The following is a 25,280-nucleotide window of genomic DNA, read 5'->3' on the forward strand; positions in this document are numbered from 1 at the left end:
CAATATGTTACCATGATTGGGGGATGAAGATCAGATTATCAACTGGTTGAGAATATAAAGTGTGCAAAATAATCTTGCGAGCTATCCTAACTCTTTATCCCTTTGCATCAGATGGCATTTAACGGTCATAGCAGCATCTGGGGCAAAGGTTCATATGTCAAATGTCACATCTAATCAGGACATAAAGCGATGCATGGACAGACTGTCCCTCACACCCCATGCTGTGTTTCTGGTTACTAACGTGGAGATAACCACAATGTCCCTGACTACAAAAATCCTGCATAAAATCATATATATTTTGTATGGCTCTTCAATTATTCTGCAAGGCTGTGGTGGTAAAATAAGGATTGAAATAAAATTATACAGCTTTTTTTCCTCCCCTGTTTATCTCGTTCTGAATACAGATAAAAACAACTGGGTTTTTTTCCCAGCCTTGCAATGTGTGCACTCTCCGCATCCTAATCCCCTCTTAATTATAAATCGAGATGTGCTGAGTCCTTCTTAATTTGCTCCTTCAAATCCATTCAGCCAGATCTGGTAATTAACAGAAAACACTCGTCAGGAGCGAAAAAGGCTGTAATTGTGGTTTGGAAATGGTGGGAAAAAAAATTAAAGTTTTAAAAGGGAAATGTCATAAAAGGGTTTTTGGGACAACCCAATAGCTAACTAAAAGCTACTAAATTGTATGGAAATTTTCCTCTTCTACATTGATGAACAATTAAAAAAAAAAAAAATTACCGGTATTTCTTTTTAAACTTACTTCGATTGCGTGGCTGTCATTGCACAACCAATGGTTATCGTGTAAAATATTCACTGGGCTAGATTATTCACTAGAGTGCGAATTATTAAAAGTAAATGAAGTAACGAATAAAATATTGGAACACATTTGAGACAGGACCCATAAGAGGTTAATCTGTCTATTTTCCAGGTCACCAATAAAGAATAGTTTGCCAAACTGGCAATGTCCTGTTCAAGAAATGCTGATTGCATCTCTGGCAGTAAAGGGTTAACACTTTAAAGGAACCTCCTGAATTATTTAATATCCTGCTGAGTGTTCAAACAGAGAGCCAGACTTATGCACATTTATTTTGACATCTCCGTCTTTCTACCTCGCACCCTTCACACCCGTCTCTTCATTATAACAGCTTCTTTAATGGTATTACCTAGTACCAGCCGTCATCTCAGTATCTTCATCAGTGCTAAAACTCTATACGTCTTGCCCTACATCCAACCAAGTATATAACCACCCTGTTCACAAGTACTCTCGCTGACATTCTGTTCGTACTGTTCTAATTTCACAGCACCATATTCCTTCATTTCATGCCCCATATACCAGCTCATCTATGGAACCTCATTCAGACTCCCAAGCAGGGCCAGACTGGGAACTAAAAGCAGCACTGGAAAAAAATCTATACCAGCCCAATAATGCGTCGCGCCAGCATAGTGTGCTGATATAGAGGTGGAATAGATAACTTCAAATTGAAAACTATTACTCCAACGATAGAAACAAAAGAGCGCCTTTATTACATTTGCATGTAATCAATGTTTCAGTCCAACTACCTTGACATATTAAGGACATTTTAGTAATGGGACTGAAATGGTGAATGTATGCTTTTGCAACGCTGTAAAAAAGTTATCTTGTTTATTTTGAAGTCCTATGAGTGCGCTCTTCACTTTGAATATGTGATTGTGCTGGAGTATGCAACAAGACTGTGCCAATACGTGCTCATTACATATATATTATATATTAATGGCATTTATGTGTGTGTTATGCATATATAAATGTATATTAATATATGTCTAAATATTATAGGCATAATTATATATGTTACTAATACACACAATATTTGTATGTATTGCTGTCAGAATCACATCAGTTACGTCTATCTGTACATTGTGTTAGCAAGTTTTTTTTTAGCAAAATGTATATATTGGAAGGAAAATCTATTAAATAAGAGGTCTTTCTCTCACCGGTCAATTAGCTCTTCGGCATAAACTCCCATGCCGAAGAACTGAGTTACAGGGAGAGCAGGAGACACAGGCAAAAATGCATCCCCCCCAAACACACAAAAAAATTATCTTCTCTTGTGTTTCTCTTAACTCCCCTCTTGCCTTTTTTTGTGTTTCTTATTCCCTCCTTTGATTTTTTTTTATACCTTGTTGAGTGTATTTTGTCTCCAATTTTCTCCTTTGTGTCTCTTACATCCACCCTTGTAATTCTCTTTTAGCTCCCCTTGTGTAATTTTTACTTCATCCCAGCCCCTGTGTGTCTCTTTTTACCCTTCTCCAGCCTCTGTATGTCTCTTTCCCCCAGCCCCTTTTGTGTGTGTCTCTTTCTAATGCCAGACTCTCTGTGTGCCTCTTTCTCTACTCCCAGCCACTCTGTGTCTTTTTCCCCCAGCCCAGCTTTGCCCCCCACAAACCTTGTGTGTCACTTTGTTCCCCTTCCCTTTAGTATGTCTTTGTCCCCCCAACAAACCTTCTATGTGTCTCTTTGTCTCTCCCAGTCCCTCTGTGTGTGTGTGTGTCTCTTTGTCTCCCCCAGTCCCTCTGTGTGTCTCTTTCTCCCCCTCCAGTCCCTCTGTGTCTCTCTCCTCCCTCCCCTCCCCTCCCTATGTCTCTATCCCCCTCTATCTCTTTCTCCCCCTATTCTCCCCATGTCTCTCTATTCCCCCACTGTCTCTTTCTCCCCCTTTCCCTGTGTCACTCTATCCACCCTCTGTCTCTCTCTTCCCCCTGTGTCTCTTTCTCCCCCGTGTCTCTCTCTTCCCCCCTCTGTTTCTTTCTCCGCCACCCGTGTGTCTCTCTTTCCCCTCTGTCTCTTTGTCCCCCCTCCCCTGTGTCTCTCTATTACCCCTCTGTCTCTTTGCCCCCCTTACCCTGTGTCTCTATCTTTTCCCTCTGTCTCTTTCTCCCCCTCCCGCTGTGTCTCTCTCTTTCCCCTCTGTCTCTTTTTCCTCTCTCCTCCTGTGTCTCTCTCTTACCCCTCTGTCTCTTTGTCCCCCCTCCCCCTGTGTCTATGTCTACCCTTCACCACCCCCTGATGCTGACATTGTCACAGGAGGACTGAGGGAGGGAACAGTGCTGACTATCATGCTCCCTCATAGTTCCCACAATTCCCAGCATGGACACATCATATAGTAATCACTACTCTATATTGTGGCTGTGCTGGGAATTGTGGGAACCGCGAGGGAGCATGATAGTCAGCTCTGCCCCCTCCCTCAGTCCTCCTGTGCTGACAGCTGCATGGTTGTCAGCATTAGTGAGTGTGCCGCCGGACCGGCAAGACAGCCAGCTGGCACGGTGGCACCTCCATACACAACTTGAGATACGGCCATCGGCCGCAAGGTATCGGACGTGGCCGCCCCCCTCTGAGTGTGCCACCGGACTGGCCCGCTATCCCGGTAGGCCAGTCCGGCCCTGCTCCCAAGTGACTGTAATTCTAGTCCTCTTTCTTCTGTGCCCCCGCTGAGTGGGCAAGTTCCGTATCTCACCCATCTTTGTCTCGCCTTCGCCAGAGTCGCACCTCTCTAACATACTTTCAATCGTCCTATTTTTTCCCCCAATCCCATGTATATCTCTATCCCTTCGTGCAGCATATCACTTTTATCTGGGATATTTACAAATGTGAGAACTCAAATTAAATCTAAAGTGAACTGCAAAACGAGCTTACAACAAAAAGGAGACAACGGATGCGGAGACAAAAAAATCTAGCAGGACAATTTTAGGTCATCAGTAAAATACTGCTGGTTGAGAACAATTAAGGCATTCATGATTGTTTAAGGCATAATTAAAGGTTTAATACTGGTGGTGAGTCATTGTTTATAAGTCTACAGTGAAGCAAACAGTGTGGAGTAGGGCTTGCTGGTTGGGAAGCTGTCCGGATGAAGTGGAGATGCAGGGAGATGCACCTGGGAGGCAGGAGACTGGGAGAAAGATGACTTCATGTTAGGAACAGGAAACATAGAAGGATGTTAAATATGAGAGACAATGGAAGGTTCAGCCTTTGTAGCAGTCACGGGGCATAGCTGTTGCATATAGCATGCCGAGAGTTGAGTAGAGTGGAAGTAGTCACAGGACAAAGTCAGAAGTACGGACATTTGAACCTTGAGATGTTGCTTAGGTGCCTTAAAGAAACACTCTAATACAAAAATAAACACATATGTAAGAGAAGTACTAAACCTAATGCACATCCAATGACCGGCATCGGAATTCTTTCAACTAAAATAGATTAAATCCTCTGCCTGTCTGTCTGTTTTTTTTAGCGTTTTTTTAAGTTTGTTTTTTTCTTGTGTCTTATTCTTTTTGTAAAACGTGTGTAGGTACAGTGAATAGCCTGCCGGCAGAGGTGGTTTATGCAATATAGAAAACATGACCTGTATTTCAGGTTGAGGTTTGTTTTTTTTGAGTGGAGGTGCGGTTGTTATTTTTTTCGGATGTGAAATCCAGTGAGGTCGCATTTAAAATTCTGGTGCGGTGCCAGTGCCCCGTTAAAAATAACTCAGAGTTTATTGAAAGCCACAAATTCAGCATGTGTATTTGCACATATTTCTGCATCAGAAAAGGTCAGGACAAACCGGATGGGTAGCAGATTCTTATCTCTTACTCCAGCCGTCTTTCAAAGGCGGAATACTGCTGAGTAGACATGGGCCAGTCTACTCGATGAATGGAGGAGCTGACGGCGTGCGTAGTGTGACACTAAGCCCGGCAGCTGGCTTTGCACATACACTCTCATCCCAGGATTAGAGATGCAGATCAGACTAATAGCGAATCTTCCAAGCGTGAAACAATGTCCGTATTCCTGTCACCTACTCGCCTGAGGTCACTTCTTCGTAATCGGATGGGCGCAGCAGGATGCAAAAAAGGCGATAGGTGTAATTTCTTAATGCCAGATATATACGCGGCCAGTATACGGTTACATTGAGATATAAGCCTCTTTAAGTGAATTTTTCAATAACAATCTCCAGTTGATACTTTTGTAAAAAAAAAAAAAACACACAAAAAAAAACCACTTTTTTTGTACATCCTTTTTTTTTGGGGGGGGGGGCACTCATCCTATCCCAGGCAAGTTTTGTGATAAACTAAACGTTGCATATTCACAATGCAAGGCTGTGTCATGGCCTTAAAGAATCAGTGCATGCCTGGTTAAGCTCAATGCAGAGAGCTTATGGTTTTAACGAATGCTGAGACTGGTGTCTGTCAGACCCCAGGTAAGTGGTCAAACCATTGTACAGCGCTACGGAATATGATGGCGCTATATAAATAATAAAATAAAAATAATAATAATTAGCAAACGATTTGACTACCCCGGGGAAGATTTTGGACAAGGTGTTGGTGACTGGATTATTCCTTTTCACACTGGAAGGCTAAATTTATATGTCAGTAACCAATAACTTCTTTTGTTATTTATAGTTTTTTAATTCAGATGATAGAGTGAATAACATCGCCAGCAAGCACCTGCATAACAAAAAATTATACATCATTGGCATAAGCTGAGCTGGCCCTAGATAGAAAAAAAATCTAATCTGAGTAAAATAGAGAAATGCAGGATATGCAAGTAGTGGAATGTTATTACACATTATGAACTCTCAGCAGTAAATACACTAGTTGAGAGTATAGACATTAAGATTGATATAGATTGAGACAAAATGATTGCTTAAAGCACAAAACTGAAAAACACAATGTAAAACATAAGCAAATATGCATGTCATGGCAACTTGTGTGTGGCCCAGTGGAGACAGGTTCCAGTATTGGGGTGCCTGAGATTCAGACCTGGGCACGGATCTATGGCTAACTGATTCCCATCAAAGGCATAGCACTGTCCTTCACAGTAGTAAGACGCCCTATGACCATAGGCTCGTGTGTAGGTAATTGTCCAGTCAGACAGGGCTGTTAGGAGAGACTCACAGGCTGCCGTGGCAGCTGCTGCACTGATAAGACCCTGGTCGCCCGGTATGTACAAAGCCGTGGCCTTCTCAGACCAGGGTGGTAGCAACGTGAGGGCTCAGCTCTCATTAGCAGTAGGCGCAATGATTTCTGCAGCCTTCAGGTCTAACCATTGAGTGGTTAGACCTCTTAGGTCGCGCAGGAGAGGCCTCCAGTACTGGAGTCGCAGGAGGGGTAGGTATCAGTGATGGAGCTTAGTCCAAAAGTCTGCAAATAGCCAGTCCAGCCTGGTCAAAACGGGAGACTGCTAGCCTCTGGGTCTAGGATGCATTTGTCCGCCTTGTTGGAGGAGATGCCACTTCTGCAGCTTGGTTGATGAGACGTACTACCGGGCACAACAACACCAGCGACAGGTGCCAGGATAACTCCTACTGGCGGGGGGAGAGTGTAAGCTGAAGTGGGCTCTGCAGATAACAGGGAGTCCACGGGCAGAGAGATCGGCCGCCTCTTTTCGCCCGCGCTGAGTAGTTTGCAGACCTGCCGCCAAAGATTTTCCAAACACTAGCAGAGCTGCTTCAAAAGTACGAATGCTGGGTCTCTCAATACTGCAGTAAAGCTGCAAGAGGTGGCTGATCATTTTTGCGTGGTATAAGTTGATAAAAAGGTGAATTTCTCTCTGAGAAACGTCCAATCAGCTCGAAAGTTAGCCTCCGCCACCAGAGACCAATAATTGAATCCAATTTCCCTACACTCCAACAAAAACACTTAAAAAAAAAATTGTTCTTAATATTAAAGCGAACAAAAATCAGTTAAAAATATGTCTTCATTCTGCAGTTATCATTTTCTTCACCTTTTCCTTATTCAATCATTGCAAATGAAGATTTATATCAAGTCTATATCACCGTTTAGTAACCGGGGGCCATTGTCTCTGGCTGTCCTGTTATGACATGTGAGGCTGAGCAGGCTCTTGGACAGGTATTTACAATGCAAATTACACATCCTTCCAGAGTCATGTGGGCCTTATCATCTAGCTCTTTAGCATGCCTATTAAACTGTAAGGACACTTTACAACTGCTAATGATACGGATTTACTGATGATTGATAAGCAACATAATATCACTACTTACATTTGTCTTCAGAGTGAAAGAAATGTAATTTCCTCTTACTTGAGCAAATTTTTATGTTTAACTGATAGAAAGTACGCCATTAATTACATAGTTACAAAGGCTGAAATAAGGCATGGGTCATTCCTCTGTTTTTGCTTAAACAAAATTTTAGTTTAATGAAGCAGTTTTAGTAGTTAAATCACTTATAGGAAAGTATTAGATTGGCTGAGATCATCATGATTAATGATCTCAGCCATGGAGACATTGAAAATTATATTTCTCCACTCTGAGGGGGGTCTGGAACCCTAATAGGTTTGTATGCTTAACACTTTATAGCGTTCTTTAAAGTTCAATTTACAGAAAAGGAGAAAAAACTTCAGTCACAGCACAGCTACTGGAAGTGTGGCTAAGGCTGCGTGAACAGAAACAAAGGTTTCCCCCCCTTCCCTCTCTTTCCCGTCGTTTGAAATACACTCAATTCGCCTTTTCAAACCCTTCTCTGCTAACATTGCTGTTATTTACCGTCCCCCTGGTTCCCCTCTCCTCTTCCTTGACCACTTTGCTGCCTGGCTACCCTATTTCCTCTCTTCTAACATTCCATCCCTAATTCTCGGGGACTTCAATATTCCTATAAACCCACCTTTGTCCTCTGCAGCCACTAAACTACTTTCAATTACTTCCTCCCTCGGGCTATCGCAGTGGGCAAATTCTCCCACCCATGTAGCTGGCAATACCCTTGACCTAATCTTCACTTATGCATGTACAGTATCTACTATCTGCAACACTCCATATCCACTCTCTGATCACCACCTCTTATCATTTGCTCTCGCGTACCCCCTCACCCAACAACCTCAGCCTAACCCCCCTCAACTCAGGAGGGACCTTAATTCTCTTGATCTCCAATAGTTGTCAGCTGACATTGATTCACAACTGCTGTCCATCCCTTCCATCTCCTGTCCTTCACTGGCCATCTCCATATATAACTCTACTCTTACATCTGCCTTGAACACTGCAGCGCCACTCCAAACAAGCACCTCAAGGAGGACCCGCCCCCAACCATGGCATACTAAATCAACACGCTACCTGCAAAGATGCTCCCGTTGTGCTGAACGCTCCTGGAGGAAGTCTCGTACCCAATCAGACTTTCTCCATTATAGATTCATATTGTGTTCATACAGTGCAGCCCTTGCACTTGCCAAACAGTCCTATTTTTCCTCTCTCATTAGTTCATGTTCCCACAACCCCAGGCATCTCTTTGACACCTTTAATTCTCTTCTTCGCCCTCCTGTGGCCACCCCACCACCACTTGCCCGCTCGATCCTGTCCCATCTCACCTTATCAGATCTCTCTCCACTTGCCTCGTGCCTTCTCTAACACACATCTTCAACTGCTCGCTCTCTTCTGGCATCGTCCCTGCTGACCTTAAACATGCCACTGTAGTACCTATACTAAAAAAAACCATCCCTCGACCCATCCACCCTCTCTAACTACCGTCCCATATCCCTGCTCCCTTTTTCCTCAAAGCTTCTGGAAAGACTTGTCTTTACCCGTGTGTCTCATTTCCTCAATTCCAACTCTCTCCTTGACCCCCTTCAATCTGGCTTCCGCCCTCTCCACTCTACAGAGACTGCCCTTATCAAAGTTACTAACGACCTAATCGCAGCTAAATCCAAAGGCCACTACTCCATACTAATTCTTCTTGACCTCTCAGCGGCCTTTGACACCGTTGATCATGCTCTCCTTCTTCAAACTCTTCAATCGCTTGGTCTCTGTGACTCTGTCCTCTCATGGTTTTCCTCTTATCTCTCCCAACGCTCATTCAGTGTCTCCTTTTCTAATGATACCTTCTCCCCTCGCCCTGTCTTGGTTGGAGTCCCCCAAGGCTCCGTCCTTGGTTCCCTTCTATTTTCTCTTTATATTGCCTCTCTTGGCAAACTTATTACCTCTTTTGGATTCCACTACCACCTGTACGCTGATGACACTCAGCTATATCTCTCCTCCCCGGACCTCTCCCCTACCGTCCTGCAACGTGTCACTGCTTGCCTTTCTTCCATCTCTGACTGGATGTCCTCCCGCTTTCTGAAACTCAATCTCTCAAAAAACGGAGCTCCTTGTCTTTTCTCCTCCTAATACTGATCCTCCTCTTTCGCTCTCCCTTCAAGTTTGTGGTACCAACATCAGTCCATCCTTGCAAGCGCGCTGTCTTGGCGTCATACTTGACTCTGGTCTCACCTTTGAGCCTCACATCCAGCATGTTGCCAAATCCTGTAGATTCCATCTTAAAAACATAGCCTGCATCCGCCCCTTTCTTGCACCAGATACTACTAAGGAGCTTGTCCATGCTCTAGTAATTTCCCGCATGGATTATTGTAACCCTCTCCTGATTGGTCTTCCCAATAGCCGTACTGCACCCCTACAGTCCGTAATGAACGCTGCTGCTAGATTGATTTTCCTCTCTAGTCGTTTCTCTCACACCTTACCCCTCTGCCAGTCCTTACATTGGCTTCCTGTATGCTATAGGAGTCAATTCAAGGTACTAACTCACACCTATAAAGCACTGAACAACTCTAGCCCCTCTTATATTTCCTCACAGATCCATAGGTATGTCCCTTCTCGATCTCTCCGCTCTGCCCGTGACCACCTCCTGTCCGTTGTCCGCACTCGTACGGCCAACTCGCGCTTGCAGGACTTCTCACGGGCGGCTCCCTTCCTGTGGAATAGCCTGCCTACCGCCATCAGACTCTCCCCTAGTCTTGCATCTTTTAAGAAGTGCCTTAAAACCCATCCCTTTAGGAAAGCTTATGGCCTCCAAGACTAACCCCTACCTCACATACCTGTCTCTTGCCCTCTCCTAAAGGGCAGCCCACCTTATTTGATTGCAAATTCCTGTCCTAATGTGTTTTACACCCCACCTCCTATAGAATGTAAGCTCGATTGAGCAGGGTCCTCTTCAACCTATTGTTCCTGTAAGTTTATTTGTAATTGTCCTATTTTTAGTTAAATCCCCTCTCATAATATTGTAAAGCGCTACGGAATCTGTTGGCGCTATATAAATGGCAATAATAATAATAATAATAAAGTGGATTTAACTCCTAAATAGCAGATAATTGAGACTGCAGGGGCATGATCTAAACACCAAAACTGCTTCATTAAACTAAAGTTGTTTTGGTGACTATAATGTCCCTTTAACCCCTTAAGGACACATGACACGTGTGACATGTCATGATTCCTTTTTATTCCAGAAGTTTGGTCCTTGAGGGGTTAAGCATAATATTAAAAAAAAAATGTGTTTCTATTTTCTTTAGACATACAACTGTTTGTATAGTGTGCACCCACTGTCACATTTCTATATGCCCTCTCAACGCTGTACAGCTCTGCACTGCTTGTTGGAGCTAACACTAATTAGTGATATTTTTGAGATGCATTTAAAATGTGTATTTTATCCTCTGCTACTTTTCTGTCTTATTGTACATTATCCCTTTTAGATTGTAAGCTCACAGGTTTATCCTGTGTAGTACTTTACATGCGTGTGACAGAAATCCTGGATTTAAGCCCAATGGGCTGGGTTACCTGTTGATATCCTATCAGCTTGTCTAGTTATACATCTCTCTGTAACCGTACCCTTTTTTCAGGCTTGGTTTATTTACTTTGCTTAGTGCACTGTCTGCTCAGTTGTATGGTTAAATGATCTGGAGTGTGCAGTAAGAATAACGCCATTCTCTTTCATACACCGTGAATATAAAGCTATAAAAATTTAGATATCGGCCTAAATCATGAGCTTCTTGTTTTGTGGGAGTCCATATTTTTTTTTTTGTTTCTCTAAATCACAGGATCATTTATGGAAAAGTTTGCACATGGACAGCAAATGGCAAGAATACAGTATAAGTAAACAAAGCCGAGAATCACAGTCACCTGTCTAAGCTGTAGCTGAGGCCACTATAGCTGCTCTGATACCGTGCCTGATCGCTTAATGATCGCAGTCAATGCTGTAGGAGTAGGGGAGGAAGGAGCATTCTAGGGCAGCAGATTCAATTTGAGAAAGAGATTCTCCGGGGTGTTGGGAAGAGATAGAAAATAAGCTGCCCATTGTGTCACACTGTAAGGCCCCATATGGGGACCCAAGCTATCTGGATCCAAGAATAAAATGGTGCACTCCTTCATTGCTAACACTCTTCCTTTTTAGTTACACACATGTCTAACTATTTTTATTACTGACATTGGCATTTATAAAGTGCTAAACTCAAGAGGCAGCAATTGCCCAGAGCACCTGCCTTGCAAAGACTTCTCATTGAGCTGCTTTGGGAAGTCTGTGATTGGACAGCCACAGAAAGTCTGGGTGGAGTTAAAAGGGGAGGGCTTGCAACGGCTGCAGACCAGAGGTCTGCAGCTTTTACAAGCTGTTTTTAGATATATCCCCAATGAAAAAAAAGGTATAATTTATATTCATAAATCATTTCACTGTTAGTATATCTACTAAACACAGATTTATTTTTTTGTGTTTGGGCAGTGGAGTGTTCCTTTAAGATACACTCACCTGTACATAGAAATACACTATTACATTCATGCATACACACTGGGATAAATAGCTAGCAGTTTCTGGACTGTCCAACGACACAGACAGCTCCCTCCCTGGAACAACCATGAAATAATATGTTAAGAAAGCTATAACAAGCCTGCTACAGACGTTTTGAAACTTTCTGACTTCATGGGCTAAAAATGCACTATCTTCAGTCACTTCCTGTCTTGTTAATTATTAACTAACCCCCTGAGCCATTATCAATAAATCACATAAAAATAAAGTTGTTACCATGTTTCTTTGACAATGACGCACCACAATCACTGCATAGTTCAGCAGATGGGACAAGTGTATTTTTTATTTTTTTTTGCAATAAATCTTTATGCAATACCCTGTGCTTGGCAAGAGCCCCAAGCATCTGTGTTAACAGATTCAATGTGTTTCGTTTTAATCATTATACCCGTTAATGAAGTGTATCTCTGCTCTTTAGTGCCACTTTTTGCTACTACAACACTGCAATATTTTTCCTTCAAAGTAGAGTTAAAAAAGAAAGGCAAAGTTTTTATAATAGCAGATCGTGCTAACGGGCAAATACCTATTAACCCTTTTTGGGCAAATCTACTATTAAAGTATCTTCGCTTTGTATAGAACCCCCTACGGGCAGCTGCCACATTCTCCCAGGAAGCTGGCTTGTTTTCACAATTTGGCAAGTATCCCAGCTTCTTCTCACAAGAAAACACTTACAATCTGTAGCAGGCGGCATTAACTCTCTATGGCTACTATGGTGGGTGCTTACCCAATTCGCAGTAATATAGAGAAGTCCAAAACTCGGACCTTCCCTCCTTATCTGTGAGATATGGCCATCTCTATTACGATTGTCATTTAGTTGGTTTTTGGCTGGCAAGCTGGATAAAAAGGCAACTTCGTTAGAACGTTTTCGTATGTAGTCTAACAGTTATAATAATTCTATAAGAATATTCTATAAGATATTTTTCTGAATAGGTCATCGCACAAATAACTTTAACTTCTAGTAATTCCACATGCTTCATAACATGATGATGCCTACTTTTTAAATTATATAGGCCTCAATTTTAATAGGCTGTTCAAATATAGTTAGATAAACGTTCCAAATGATTTATCTATAAAAATTCCAATAGTTAATGTGACTTCTCCAGATAATGTGGAATGTTTTTGTAATAGTGTCTAATCATTTGGAAAGCTTATTAAATTGAGGCCTGTATACCTAAACCTTATCCTTATCAACAAGTCGTTTCTAAGAATTGAAAGGTCTGCAGTTCAACGTTAAAGGACCACTCTAGGCACCCAGACCACTTCAGCTTAATGAAGTGGTCTGGGTGCCAGGTCCTGCTAGGGTTAACCCATTTTTTGTAAATGCTTTCCTATGCGACCGGCTGAATGCGCGCGCAGCTCTTGCCGCGCGTGCGCATTCAGCCAACGGGGCGGAACGGAGGAGGATCGGAGGCAGAGAGCTCCCCGCCCAGCACTGGAAAAAGGTAAGTTTTACCCCTTTCCTCTCCCCAGAGCCCGGCGGGAGGGGGACCCTGAGGGTGGGGGCACCCTCAGGGCACTATAGTGCCAGGAAAACGAGTATGTTTTCCTGGCACTATAGTGGTCCTTTAAACTTTTTTGACCAGAAATCTTACTAAATAATTTTATAAAAAATGTAGTCTCACGCAATTAATGCAAAGAGAAAAAAAATATTTTTAAAAATAATGTATTTAATAAAAAGTTCTTGAAGTATATACATATATTCTGCTTGTTTATCAGGCAAATTTATTCCATGGATTGGTTCCCATATTGCACCAACACCTCACAACAGCTCCATGTTCCACAGGATAGTCCAGCTGTCCTAAGATTATTCCCTGGTGTCATTATTCATCTTGTTCTCGGCATGCGAAGCACAGGTGCCTCATTATACCTACTAGCAATGTACAACCTGCATATTGGGTATTCAACTCATTGCACAGCGCACTGCGCACGTGCAGCTCTGAGCAGCCATTATGATAGCCAGTAAGCCTGACTTACTTTAACACCAAGCTGCCATGCCACTTCTTCGGTCAGAACCTGCCCGCTTGGGTATCACCAGTGATGTAAGCGTGTCACTGGTATATGTAACCCCTATAGACTCACCCTCTTCTGTCCGGATTTCATTCTTCTCAATGTTGGGAGGTATTATGATTATTATTATTTATAAGGCACCAACAAATTCCGCAGCGCTGTACAATGAGTATGTTCACCTACTATTATGAATTTGGCTAGTACTCTCTCTTTGTATCCAGGACAGCGAGTAGGTATGTTATCCACCTTTACCTAAAAACGCCTGTATGTAAAGTCAGCATCTATATCTTTTTATAAAAAGACAAGCTGCAGGTCGGAGGGTTTTGGGAGTTGTAGTCCAGCTGTCTGCTCTCTACAGAAACCTCTTCTGTGCAAGGGTTTATGGAATACAATTACAGCCCATATTGTGAAATATGGTAACGTCTGCAATGAGCAGGCCACTTCCTGGTTCAGCACAGCTCACTGCAGAAGCTACAAAGCCTAGATGTTTACAGAAAATGCATTCATTTCAAATGTGATTATTCCATTTTTATATTTTAAAGCATTATATATAATATCCCTTAAATATGAGAAAACTCTATATGTAACGGTCCTCAATGCTCCAGTAACCCGTATACATGTTATATTTCTGACAATAACCAATTTCCCTCAAAAAATGGTAACATATATATATATATTTTGTACCTTTACAGCCTCCACCTGCTTCTGAGCAGAGACCAACCAGCCCCTCACACTCCCTGCCTGCAGCTGGGGCGCAGAGCTTTGTGGAAGAACACTTCCAAGCACAGTACAGGTAGGTACACTAACAGCTGAGTGATACATATTGATACATATATCAGGGTGGGTGGAGCCACAGTCTACCTCTAGATCGGTTATGGTACAGACCAGATATTGAAAAGACTGTTCCTATATTTCTATGGAGCACACCATTTACTGAAAAAAGGGGTATCTGTAAGTGCATGGACCAGGCCATTTGATATAAAAAGATATTGCACCCAATTTGGTTTAAATGGCCAGTGTTGTCTCAATGGGGTTTTTAGAATTCTATGGGGACTATCTAGTTAATTTAGGAGGAGATTCCTTAAATATTTCTGAAGCCATTTTAATACACCGCATTCTGTGGCAAATGTCAAAGGACAGTTTCCTGAGGGGTAAAAAAAAGGCCTAAGGGTTAAAGAATTGTCTAATAAATAAAATAGGTGAATGTAGGGAAAAAAATCATATAAATAATACCAGCAACTATCAACATATTTAAAGTGCTAATTTTGGGGAATTCAAAATTAATTCCGTGTTTTAGGCCAGGGTAACTGAATTTAGAGCATATATGACTTGTAAAACATTTCCATGGAATGTTCCAGATGATTACATTAGTTTCCACTGCTCCACTTGTAGAATGTTGCCATCCCCCTATTCCCACCTCTTTTAGAGTTATTCACTAAAACTCGGTTTGTTGGAAATTCAGAGTGAAAAATCCCCAATTCATTTGAATTCCTGACACTTTACTGAATAACCATCTCTGTATTACTGACCCAACTGGTCATAAGGATGATTGTTATTAAGATTACGATTCCTGAGGTCTCAGTCAGCCTTACTGTCCCCTCGCTGCACAGCAATGCCCAGACCATAACTGTCTCGTACACCTATAATTACTCATCACAAGACACCTCGGCTCGCCTACCGACATGTTCTCTATATATAGTGAGCCTCTGTTTACTTGTTTACCTACCAAGAGCCCATCTGCATGAGTGTACAGGTCATGGCTTAAATAAACGTATTTCAACCCATCTATTATAAGCACCCACCAACAAATGGTCAGCTGAATAAGTTTCCCAAACTGGCTATTGTGGCCTAAAATATAAAATGTATTTCCCCGTTCTCCATACCACTCAACGGTCCCACATATATGGCAGGATAATATTTTCAGATCCCTGTAGTCATTACTTTTTGTTGTTGTTGTGTTACCATCTGCCCCCATTCTGCATTTATACCTCCCAATACAGGAAAATGTATAATATGTAGCTCTCGCACAGTAATATAGTAGGGAGAGGCAGAGGCGTAGCGTGGGGGGTGCAGGGGGGGCCAGCCGCACCGGGCCAACATCTGGGGGGGCGCATTAGCCGCAAGGCAAACAAGGCATTTGCCTTGGGTGGCATTTTCCAGGGGGCGGCAAAAAAAGCCGCCCCCAATTGCCCAAGGCAAATGTCTTGTTAGCCTTGCGGCTAACAGACATGCCGGCGGGCTGCTAGGCTGGGCGGGCGGCATTGGTGGGCGGCCGGCGAGGGAGCACTTCCCCTGAGCTGTCTGCTCAGCTCCCTCGCGCGCTGCAGAGTGAGGCTGGGAGCCGGAATATGACGTCATATTCCAGCTCCCAGCCTCACTCTGCGACGCGCGAGGGAGCTGAGCAGACAGCTCAGGGGAAGTGCTCCCTCGCCAGCCTGCCACCCGCCCAGCAGCCACTGGACCACCAGGGAGGAAGATAACCCCCCCCCCCCCCCCCCCAGCATTTCCAAAGGTAAGGATGCTGGGGGGGATACATTTAAAAAAAAAAAATGTGTTAAAAATGTGAGTTTGAAAATATGTGAAAATATGTGTTAAAAATGTGAGTCTGTTAGTGTGTGTGTGTATGTATGTCTGTTAGTGTGTGTGTGTATGTATGTCTGTCAGTGTGTGTGTCTGTTAGTGTGCGTGCCTGTTAGTGTGTGTATGTATGTCTGTTAGTGTGTGTGTCTGTTAGTGTGTGTGTCTGTTAGTGTGTGTGTCTGTTAGTGTGTGTGTGTGTGTGTCTGTTAGTGTGTGTGTGTGTGTGTCTGTTAGTGTGTGTGTGTGTGTGTGTGTGTCTGTTAGTGTGTGTATGTGTCTGTTAGTGTGTGTGTGTCTGTTAGTGTGTATATGTGTCTGTTAGTGTGTGTGTGTGTCTGTTAGTGTGTGTGTGTGTGTCTGTTAGTGTGTGTGTGTCAGTGTGTGTGTGTGTGTGTCTGTTAGTGTGTGTGTGTGTCTAAAAATCCACGGGTTAGGGGGCGCAAATTACTTGCCTTGCCCCGGGTGCTGACAACCCACGCTACGCCACTGGGGAGAGGCATTAGCAGTAGAAAGTACAATGTTCATGCCATTGTACAGAACACTGGTGAGACCTCACTTGGAGTATTGTACGCAGTACTGGAGACCGTATCTCCAGAAGGATATTGATACCTTAGAGAGAGTTCAGAGAAGGGCTACTAAACTGGTTCATGGATTGCAGGATAAAACTTACCAGGAAAGGTTAAAGGAACTTAACATGTATAGCTTGGAGGAAAGACGAGACAGGGGGGATATGATAGAAACATTTAAATACATAAAGGGAATCAACACAGTAAAGGAGGAGACTATATTTAAAAGAAGAAAAACTTCCACAACAAGAGGACATAGTCTTAAATTAGAGGGATAAGGTTTAAAAATAATATCAGGAAGTATTACTTTACTGAGAGGGTAGTGGATGCATGGAATAGCCTTCCAGCTGAAGTGGTAGAGGTTGACACAGTGAGAGAGTTTAAGCATGCGTGGGATAGGCATAAGGCTATCCTAACTATAAGATAAGGCCAGGGACTAATAAAAGTATTTAGAAAACTGGGCAGACTAGATGGGCCGAATGGTTCTTATCTGCCATCACATTCTATGTTTCTGGAATTCAATGTTATAAGTGGGAACGTTTTGTCATTTATTGAATTCCCCATAATGTATGTATTTTATATACTGTATGTACTATTCATATTTTGGAGTTGCTGTGTTATTTCAGTGATGCAGATGTAAAAGAGTACTACGGTGTAAATGTGATATCGGGGATAGGAGGCTTGCCAGTGATGCTGTTACATGACAAAGCAATTAGGGCACTCACCTGAAAATGGGATGGCCATTGGCGGGGGGACTGGTGGACATGTTGGCAAGTCCTACGCAAGGCTGATTGAGCAGAGCATGGTTTGTATGGCACTAGACCATCTGATGTGCACATGCAGGTCACAGCCAGCAGGAGAGGAGCCACGACCCCCGAAAGTCAGAACCAGGTAAGAGGGCAAACCATTTCAAAACAGCATGCCCCACTACTGGCAAATGGTGCCAGTGTGCTCCTACCTTTAGCAGGCTTTAGTGGTTATAATACTTAGAGTAATCCTTAAACTGTAACTTAAAATTTAAAAAAAACATACCTGCATATCCACATGTTTATTAATGCTATTGTATATTACAGATCATCACTCACCTGCCCTCACTGCCATAAACAGAGTGACACATTTGACCCCTTCTTGTGTGTCTCATTGCCCATCCCCCTACGTCAAACCAGGTAAGAGGCTTTTTTTCTTTTTCACGTGAATGGCTTAACTCCTTTAGTAAACTCTTTACATTTATTTTTATATGAAATTCCTGTATTTTCTGCAAAACACCAGGTTTTGCAGCATCTGCAGTGAGCTCTTAACAAACCAGAAAGTGACTGACAATAAACTTGTTCACTTACATTTCTTTAGCAAGGAGTTCTGAGAGCTGTAGTTCGTTGGTCAACTTTCTTCTGTGGAAACCTAAGTGGTGGCATTATGTAGGGCAGTATTTTTGGAGCAAAAAGGGGCAGTTTTGGTTAAAGGGGCAGAAAGGGCACTGACCATAAAAACCTACCTTGCACATTCAATCTAACTCACAGACACACACACACTATAACGGAACTTGGCATTTGATGATCTTAAATAAAGTACATTGATCTGTGGTTAGTAAATCACAGTTCCTCATGAGCCTTAATAGAATATAAATAAGTGTTTTATCTCAGATAGTTAAATCCTAGCCCGAGGAGTCTATTCACTAAATAATGAGTAGAGGTGAGTTGAAAACAGAGTTACGAGATTTAGGCCTGAATAACAGAGCATTGAAAAACTGATTTATTTATTTCACCTAGCTATTGTAACTCATTTTATCAAGTCAAGTTTAGTGAATATATTTCTTGCTGTTTTGTACTTATAGTGGTTTGGTGCATATTTATTTATACAAGGCCAAATAACACCCACCTTTATTGCACTCAGAGACAAAGAACCACTACCACTTCATCTCAAGAAAGTGGTCTGGGTGAAGTAGTCCTGTCCTTTTATTATTATTTTATTATTTATATAGCGCCAGCAAGTTCCATAGCGCTGTACAATGGAAAACATTGCTGGTTTGCAGAAACCACTGGTAGCTGTCTTTCTGACTCGCACTAGAGGCACTTGCTCCTCCAGATCGATTAAAACCTGGTCTGGTTATCAAATGCAACTGAAATCAATGTTTAGCAGCGCATGCATATCTCCAATCCAATGATGATTTTTTTTTTAGACTATAGGTTCTCTTTAACCCCTTCACAACCAAGGACGTATCAGATACGTCCAACAAAAAAAGGTCCTTAAGGACCGCGGACGTAACTGATACGGCCGCAGAAAATTATAGCACTGGAAGCGAACATGATTGCTTCCAGCAGCTCTAATGGTATTACTCTCCCGGAGCGATCACTTCTGGGTTGCCCCATGTGGCGACCGGCAGTGTAGTGCAGAGCATCGGAAGCCATCAAGCAGCGACAGTCCCCCTCTACAAAAAATGACCCCCAGGGGCCATGGGACCGCTGAAAGAGCGGTCACATGGCCGCCATAGGTGACCATAGTGCTGCCAGCAGGGGGACTGCCCGAAAAGTGACAGGTAGTCCCCCTGCTGGTAAAAAAAACCTAAAAAATAAGTAAAATAAAGTTAATAAAAAATAAATAAATAAATAAATATATATATATTTATATATATATATATACACATATATTATATCTATATATATAATATATATATATATCTTTTATATAATGTCATACTAAGTGTATTTTTTTTATTAATATATACATATATTAATATACAAATACACTTAGAGATAACTTAATTTGATAGCACTATTTTTAACCCTGTAACTTTCCAAGACACCCTAAAAGCTGTACACGAGGGGTGCTATTTTACTTGGTAGACTTCGCTGAACACAAATATTAGTGTTTCAAAACAGTAAAACATATCACAGCGATGATATTGTCAGTGAAAGTGAAGTTTTTTGCATTTTTAAAACACAAATGGCACTTTCACTGATGATATCATTGTTGTAATACATTTTATTGTTTTGAAACACTAATATTTGTGTTCAGCGAAGTCTCCTGCGTATAACAGTAACCCCCATGTACAGGTTTTATGGTGTTTTTGAAAGTTACAGGGTCAAATATAAGGCCATTCTTTCACACTGAAAATTGCCAGGTTGGTTATGTTGTCTTTGAGAGCGTATGGTAGCCCAGGAATGAGAATTACCCCCATGATGGAATACCATTTGCAAAAGAAGACAACCCAAGGTATTGCAAATGGAGTATGTCCAGTCTTTTTCAGCAGCCACTTAGTCACAAGCACTGGCCAAAGTTAGCGTTCATAATAGTTTTTTGCATTTTTAACACACAAACAAATATAAATGCTAACTTTGGCCACTAAAAAAGACTGGACATACCCCATATTGTCATACCCCTGGGTTGTCTACTTTTCGAAAATATATGGTTTGATGGGGGTAAATTACATTGACCGGCTTAAAAAAATGTCCCAAATAGGACATGGGTGCATTATGACCAGCTGTGAAAATTTCAAATTGGAAAACTGGAATGCGCGCCCTCCAAATAAGGTATTTTAGCCCCCAGATAACCTGACACACCTATACATGGGTGGTATCACTGTACTCAGGAGATGTTGCCGAACACATATTGGGGTGTTCTTTGGCAGTAACCCTTAAAGTTCTCAGTACATGTATTCTTAAATTGCTATGTGTGTCAAAAAAATTACCAATTATAATTATTTTTTAAAATTTGGCATAGATTGGCGGTAAAATGGTTGCATGAAAAGAGTCAAAATACCCCAAGTTTAATACCTTTGGTTGTCTTCTTTTAAAAAATATATACCTGTACATGTGATGGGTTATTCAGGGATTCCTGAAAGATATCAGTGTTACAATGTAACATGCGTTCATTTTGAAAAAAATGGTTTGGAAATAGCAAAGTGCTACTTGTACTTATCGTCCTATAACTTTCCAAAAAAAGCTAAGAACACGTTAACATTGGGTATTTCTAAACTCAGGACAAAATTTAGAAACTATTTAGCACGGGTGTTTTTTGACGGTTGTAGATGCGTAACAGATTTTGGGGGTCAAAGTTCGAAAAAGTGTGTTCTTTTACATTTTTTCATCATATTTTATAATTCTTTTTATATTAAAATATATGATATGATTAAAATAATGGGATATTTAGAAAGACAATTTAATGGCGAGAAAAATTGTCTATAATATGTGGGGGTACAGTAAATGAGTAAGAGGAAAATTACAGCTAATCACAACAGTATCCTTAACAGTAAGAAAATTGAAAAACGGTCTGGTCACTAAGGGGTTAAGTATCTTTGTCAAACAAAGTTTTTTGCTTTTTTCCACATATAGTGACATAGCTTCTGTTTAAATGTCAAATCTGTATCTGAACCATTTCTTTATTGTCATTATCTGGTTCACCTGTATACATGGCTCTGTATTCGATTTTAGACAGTTCAGTCATTGAGAGAGAGGGTCTGGTATTATGGGCAAGTAAAGAAGGACTTGCTAATAGCGCTCCCTGCAGACATGTTGGGAGAGCAGCTTGGAAAGAGGCTGTAAAAGGGACAGAAATAGATATTTCAGTAGACAGGAAAAAAGAAGTAGGGGAAGGATGTATGGACTTGGCTTCCTCATCTACTTGTAAAGAGGAAAACACAAGTTGGTGATTGCAAACTCATATCATCTTCATCTAGTTCTATATATAAGTACATTTAAAGGATCACTATAGTGTCAGGAAAACATAGCGTTTTTCCTGACACTATAGTACCCAGAGGGTGCCCCCACCCTCAGGGTCCCCGTCCCGTGGCACTGAAGGGGTTAAAAGCCCTTCAGCAGCTTACCTTATTCCAACGCCGGGCTCCCTCTGCGCTGATGACCTCTCCTCACCCGCCGACGTCAGCGGAGGCGAATGCGCATGCGCGGCAAGTGCCACGCCTGCATTCAAAGTGTCCACAGGAAAGCATTTCTCAATGCTTTCCTATGGACGCTCTGCGCGATGGAGGCATAGTATGCCTCCAGCGTCGCAGATGCGCCTCTAGTGGCTGTCCGGAATACAGCCACTAGAGGCTGGCTTAACCCCAAATGTAAACATAGCAGTTTCTCTGAAACTGCTATGTTTGCATCTGAAGGGTTAAAACCTGGGGGACCTGGCACCCAGACCACTTTATTGAGCTGAAGTGGTCTGGGTGACTATAGTGTCCCTTTAAGCACATGGGGTGGGTGGCAGCAATGTGACAAGGCTGTATAATACACAAGCAAATTCAAACATTCACAATTTAAGCCCTACGCTGAAACTCTTACTACTCCTGGGTGGCAGCAATGATTATAACACACATTAGCCCCAATACATAAAATAAAAAATAAAAATGAAAAACAAAAACAAATAGCCATTAAAGTGTAAGCTCACTTGCCACGTATTGGGGCTGATTGTGTTTTATACCCAACCTCCTCTAGACTGTAAGCTCGTTTGAGCAGGGTCCTCTTCAACCTATTGTTCCTGTAAGTTTATGTAATTGTCTCATTTATTGTTAAATCTCCCCCTCTGATAATATTGTAAAGCGCTACGGAATATGCTGTACAAATACCAATAATAACAATAATAATAAAGTGTACAAATTTTCCAAAATTTAACATCGCTATGTAGGATTCACCTAAGACATCTGCCTTGACATGGCAGGTGATACTTCAATGGCCATAATTTGGAATGATACTAAAACCCTCCAGTTAATTACATATGCAAATGGATTTGGGATAGAGCGCAATAAACTTTTGAATTTTTTAAAATTTTTATTAAGTGAAAAGTGTCTGCTAGTGAATGTTTGTGTCGGCATGGCCTGGTAATGTGCCGTGGGCAGCCGTTCTCCACGCAGAGAGGGTTGGAGCTCTGTAATTAGAACAATGACGGATAATTACACAGGATGCACTTTGGGGAATCGAAGCTGATAATTACAGTATACTGATTCCTATTATATCGCAGTATTCAAAGGACTCCTACACACTCGCCATTAACTCTACGCTTGCTAAGAAAAGGTTTGAAGGTGTAACAGTTCAGTTAGTTAGTCCATATCATTGACGTAGTTAATACCAAACTCTATTTTGCTGCTGCCTGCATGGTTAAAATTGAAACGTATATTCTAAAGTGTAGAAGAGCCTTATATGTTAAATCTAGTATCAGTGAAAGGATACACATTGTAACCAGATTGTGCCTACACCTGCTATCAGGTGAAGTGTTGGTTTCACTGTATTTTGGTTGTGTTTTTTTTAGATTTTTTTTTTTTTTTGATGATGATGATTAAAACAGCAGCATTGATGTTACCAAACACACCATAGTGTGCATTTTATGTGTTCTGTGAAAGTGGCGAGAAGTTCCTAGTGTTACCTGAGACAACATTGTTTATTGCTAAATATGTCCTGTGCCCCTTTAAAAAAGTCCTGTAAAATGTAAATGAAATGATCAGATCGTGCCGTCAGACTATCTACAATGTTCCTATTTTGTTACCAGGGCCCTGAATGTCACACTAGTCTTCCAAACCAAACAGCAAAGATTCCTTCGCATTGGCTTGGCCGTGCCGCTCTTTGGGACCGTGGCATCTCTGAGAAAGATGGTAGCAGATGAAGGAAAGGTGCCACCCAACCAGGTAATATTTTTTATCTGCCTTTCTGTGCCCACTTGATTTCTAAGGGAAGCGTTCTTGGTGAAAGATCTAAAAATAAGTCAGTATTAGATACAATATATCCTGTCCCACTTTAGTGAACTCTGGGTTTTTAACCACTGCGCTCTCTGTCCGTGTCCCCAGGTGATCCTGGTCGAGCTGTTTTCTAGTGGTTTCCAGCGATCCTTCTCTGATGAGGAAGATCTGAACACTATCGCGGAGGGTGACCCGGTCTATGCCTTCCAGGCTCCTGTCCCTTTACCCAAAACAGGAGGCAATTCTCGTCCCTCAGGTTGGTCCTTCTCCTTCAGAGAGATGCGTTTTGACATCATAGAAATAACAAACGTATTCCTAATGCTATAATGTTACCCTACCCATTTCAGTGTCCAGCGTCTCTGTGAGGGTTGAAAATGTAAGCTTTACTTACCATATATCCAATTGAGCTTTGGTCTTGCTGCAGCCACCCCACCTCCTCAGCTGATATCCCCTAGGAAAGCATTGGGGAGGCTGCTGCACATCAAAAGCAAAATATTGCACTGCTCCAATGAAATGCTGCTCTATGAGAAATATTTGAATATACCAGAGCCCCTGCATCCTGGCTCTGGGTTTATTTAGCTTCAAATGAGGGGGAAAGTATCACATACACCACATGATTTTCTGCCAGCAGTCTCTTTGTTTTTTTTGTTTTTTTTTAAATTCTTTATTTTTGCACTCGACAGGTAAGGCAAGAATGATATAACATGAGGCTTGCGCAGAAGCCGGGCTATTAAAGAACAACATAAACATTCTTATGCATACAGTAACTGACATTAAAAGAGATTTCAATCCACTTATTAACTTCCATACAACCTGCCTCCCATCGAGGGTTATGTGTTTTCAATCTCTGTTTACATTCGTCTGGTAGCGCAAGTGTACGTCTCTTTGTTTTTTTGGGGGGGGGGGGTGTTTGGTTTTTTTTTCACTCCTTGAAATTTTCTGAAACAAGCCATTTGTAGCGGCGGATAATGGGACTTGTAGTCCAGTTGGATAATGGGAGCTGGAAAGCTTTTTCAATCTGCTGCCTCTGCTGTTGTATATTTCTGCAAATTAGGCGATTTCTGATTTTTCCCCAAAAATATAAAGCCATTAAAATTAATTTTTTCAAGTCAACGTGTAGAAAAGGCACTCGTTGTAAGAGAAACAAATTACCTAACTAGAAGCTGAAAGACAGGATGGTAGATTGCAAACTGATAGATATACCTCAATCTGTTTGACAACATCTGCAACCTCAGGTACCTATATAATCCAACAGGTATGATTTGGGGAGGGGGCAGCTAATTAAAGAAGAGTAATCTGTGCTGTTCCATTAATGGATTTTTTTATTTTATTTTTTTAATGCAGCCCTGGTGTATATGTTTTCCAAATCGCTACCCATCACAGTGCAGTCTTCATAATCATCCCCAGTAATAGATAAACTACCATTCCCACAATGCATAGCCAGCCATAAGGGCATCTGGGCATCATAGTTAAAAAAAAAATATTAACCTATAAACTTTGAACCCCAAAAAACATCACTGCACTAGATGATCTCTGTTTATGGGATATATTTGCTAAGTGGAAAATTGAAGGTGAATTGTAAAATAAACCTTAACATGACCAATTCAGAAATATATCCAACTCAGCTTAGCTATTTTATCTTCAATTTGGCAATTATATTTTTAGTTCGCTGTTTAATGAGTAAACCCCCTGTGCCTCCGTGCCCCTTTTTATTTGTTCACACTCCCCCCCACCACTCCCCCCGGTTACAATACGTTCTTTCTCTTTATTACCCGCGTTCTCTGTATCACATTGTCTCCATCTCTGTCCCTGTTCGCTATGTCTTTTAATGCATACCACACGACACAGATGCATTTGACACAAGAGTGCAGGACCCAGTG

At 41.8% G+C, this 25,280-nt stretch overlaps 1 protein-coding gene across 2 annotated transcripts in view; it reads left to right on the plus strand.

Annotated features, from left to right (window-relative positions):
- USP43 (ubiquitin specific peptidase 43) overlaps window positions 1-25,280 on the plus strand; it is an 81,479-nt gene that overhangs the window by 33,870 nt on the left and 22,329 nt on the right. For both annotated transcript variants that reach the window (XM_063456032.1, XM_063456033.1), the window contains exons 3-6: window positions 14,280-14,380; window positions 17,807-17,899; window positions 23,214-23,349; window positions 23,509-23,656. In XM_063456032.1, coding sequence (XP_063312102.1) covers window positions 14,280-14,380; window positions 17,807-17,899; window positions 23,214-23,349; window positions 23,509-23,656 — 478 coding nt within the window. The remainder of the gene's footprint in view (window positions 1-14,279; window positions 14,381-17,806; window positions 17,900-23,213; window positions 23,350-23,508; window positions 23,657-25,280) is intronic.

The sequence above is a fragment of the Pelobates fuscus genome, chromosome 5 (genome assembly GCF_036172605.1).
Source record: "Pelobates fuscus isolate aPelFus1 chromosome 5, aPelFus1.pri, whole genome shotgun sequence".
NCBI lineage: Eukaryota > Metazoa > Chordata > Amphibia > Anura > Pelobatidae > Pelobates > Pelobates fuscus.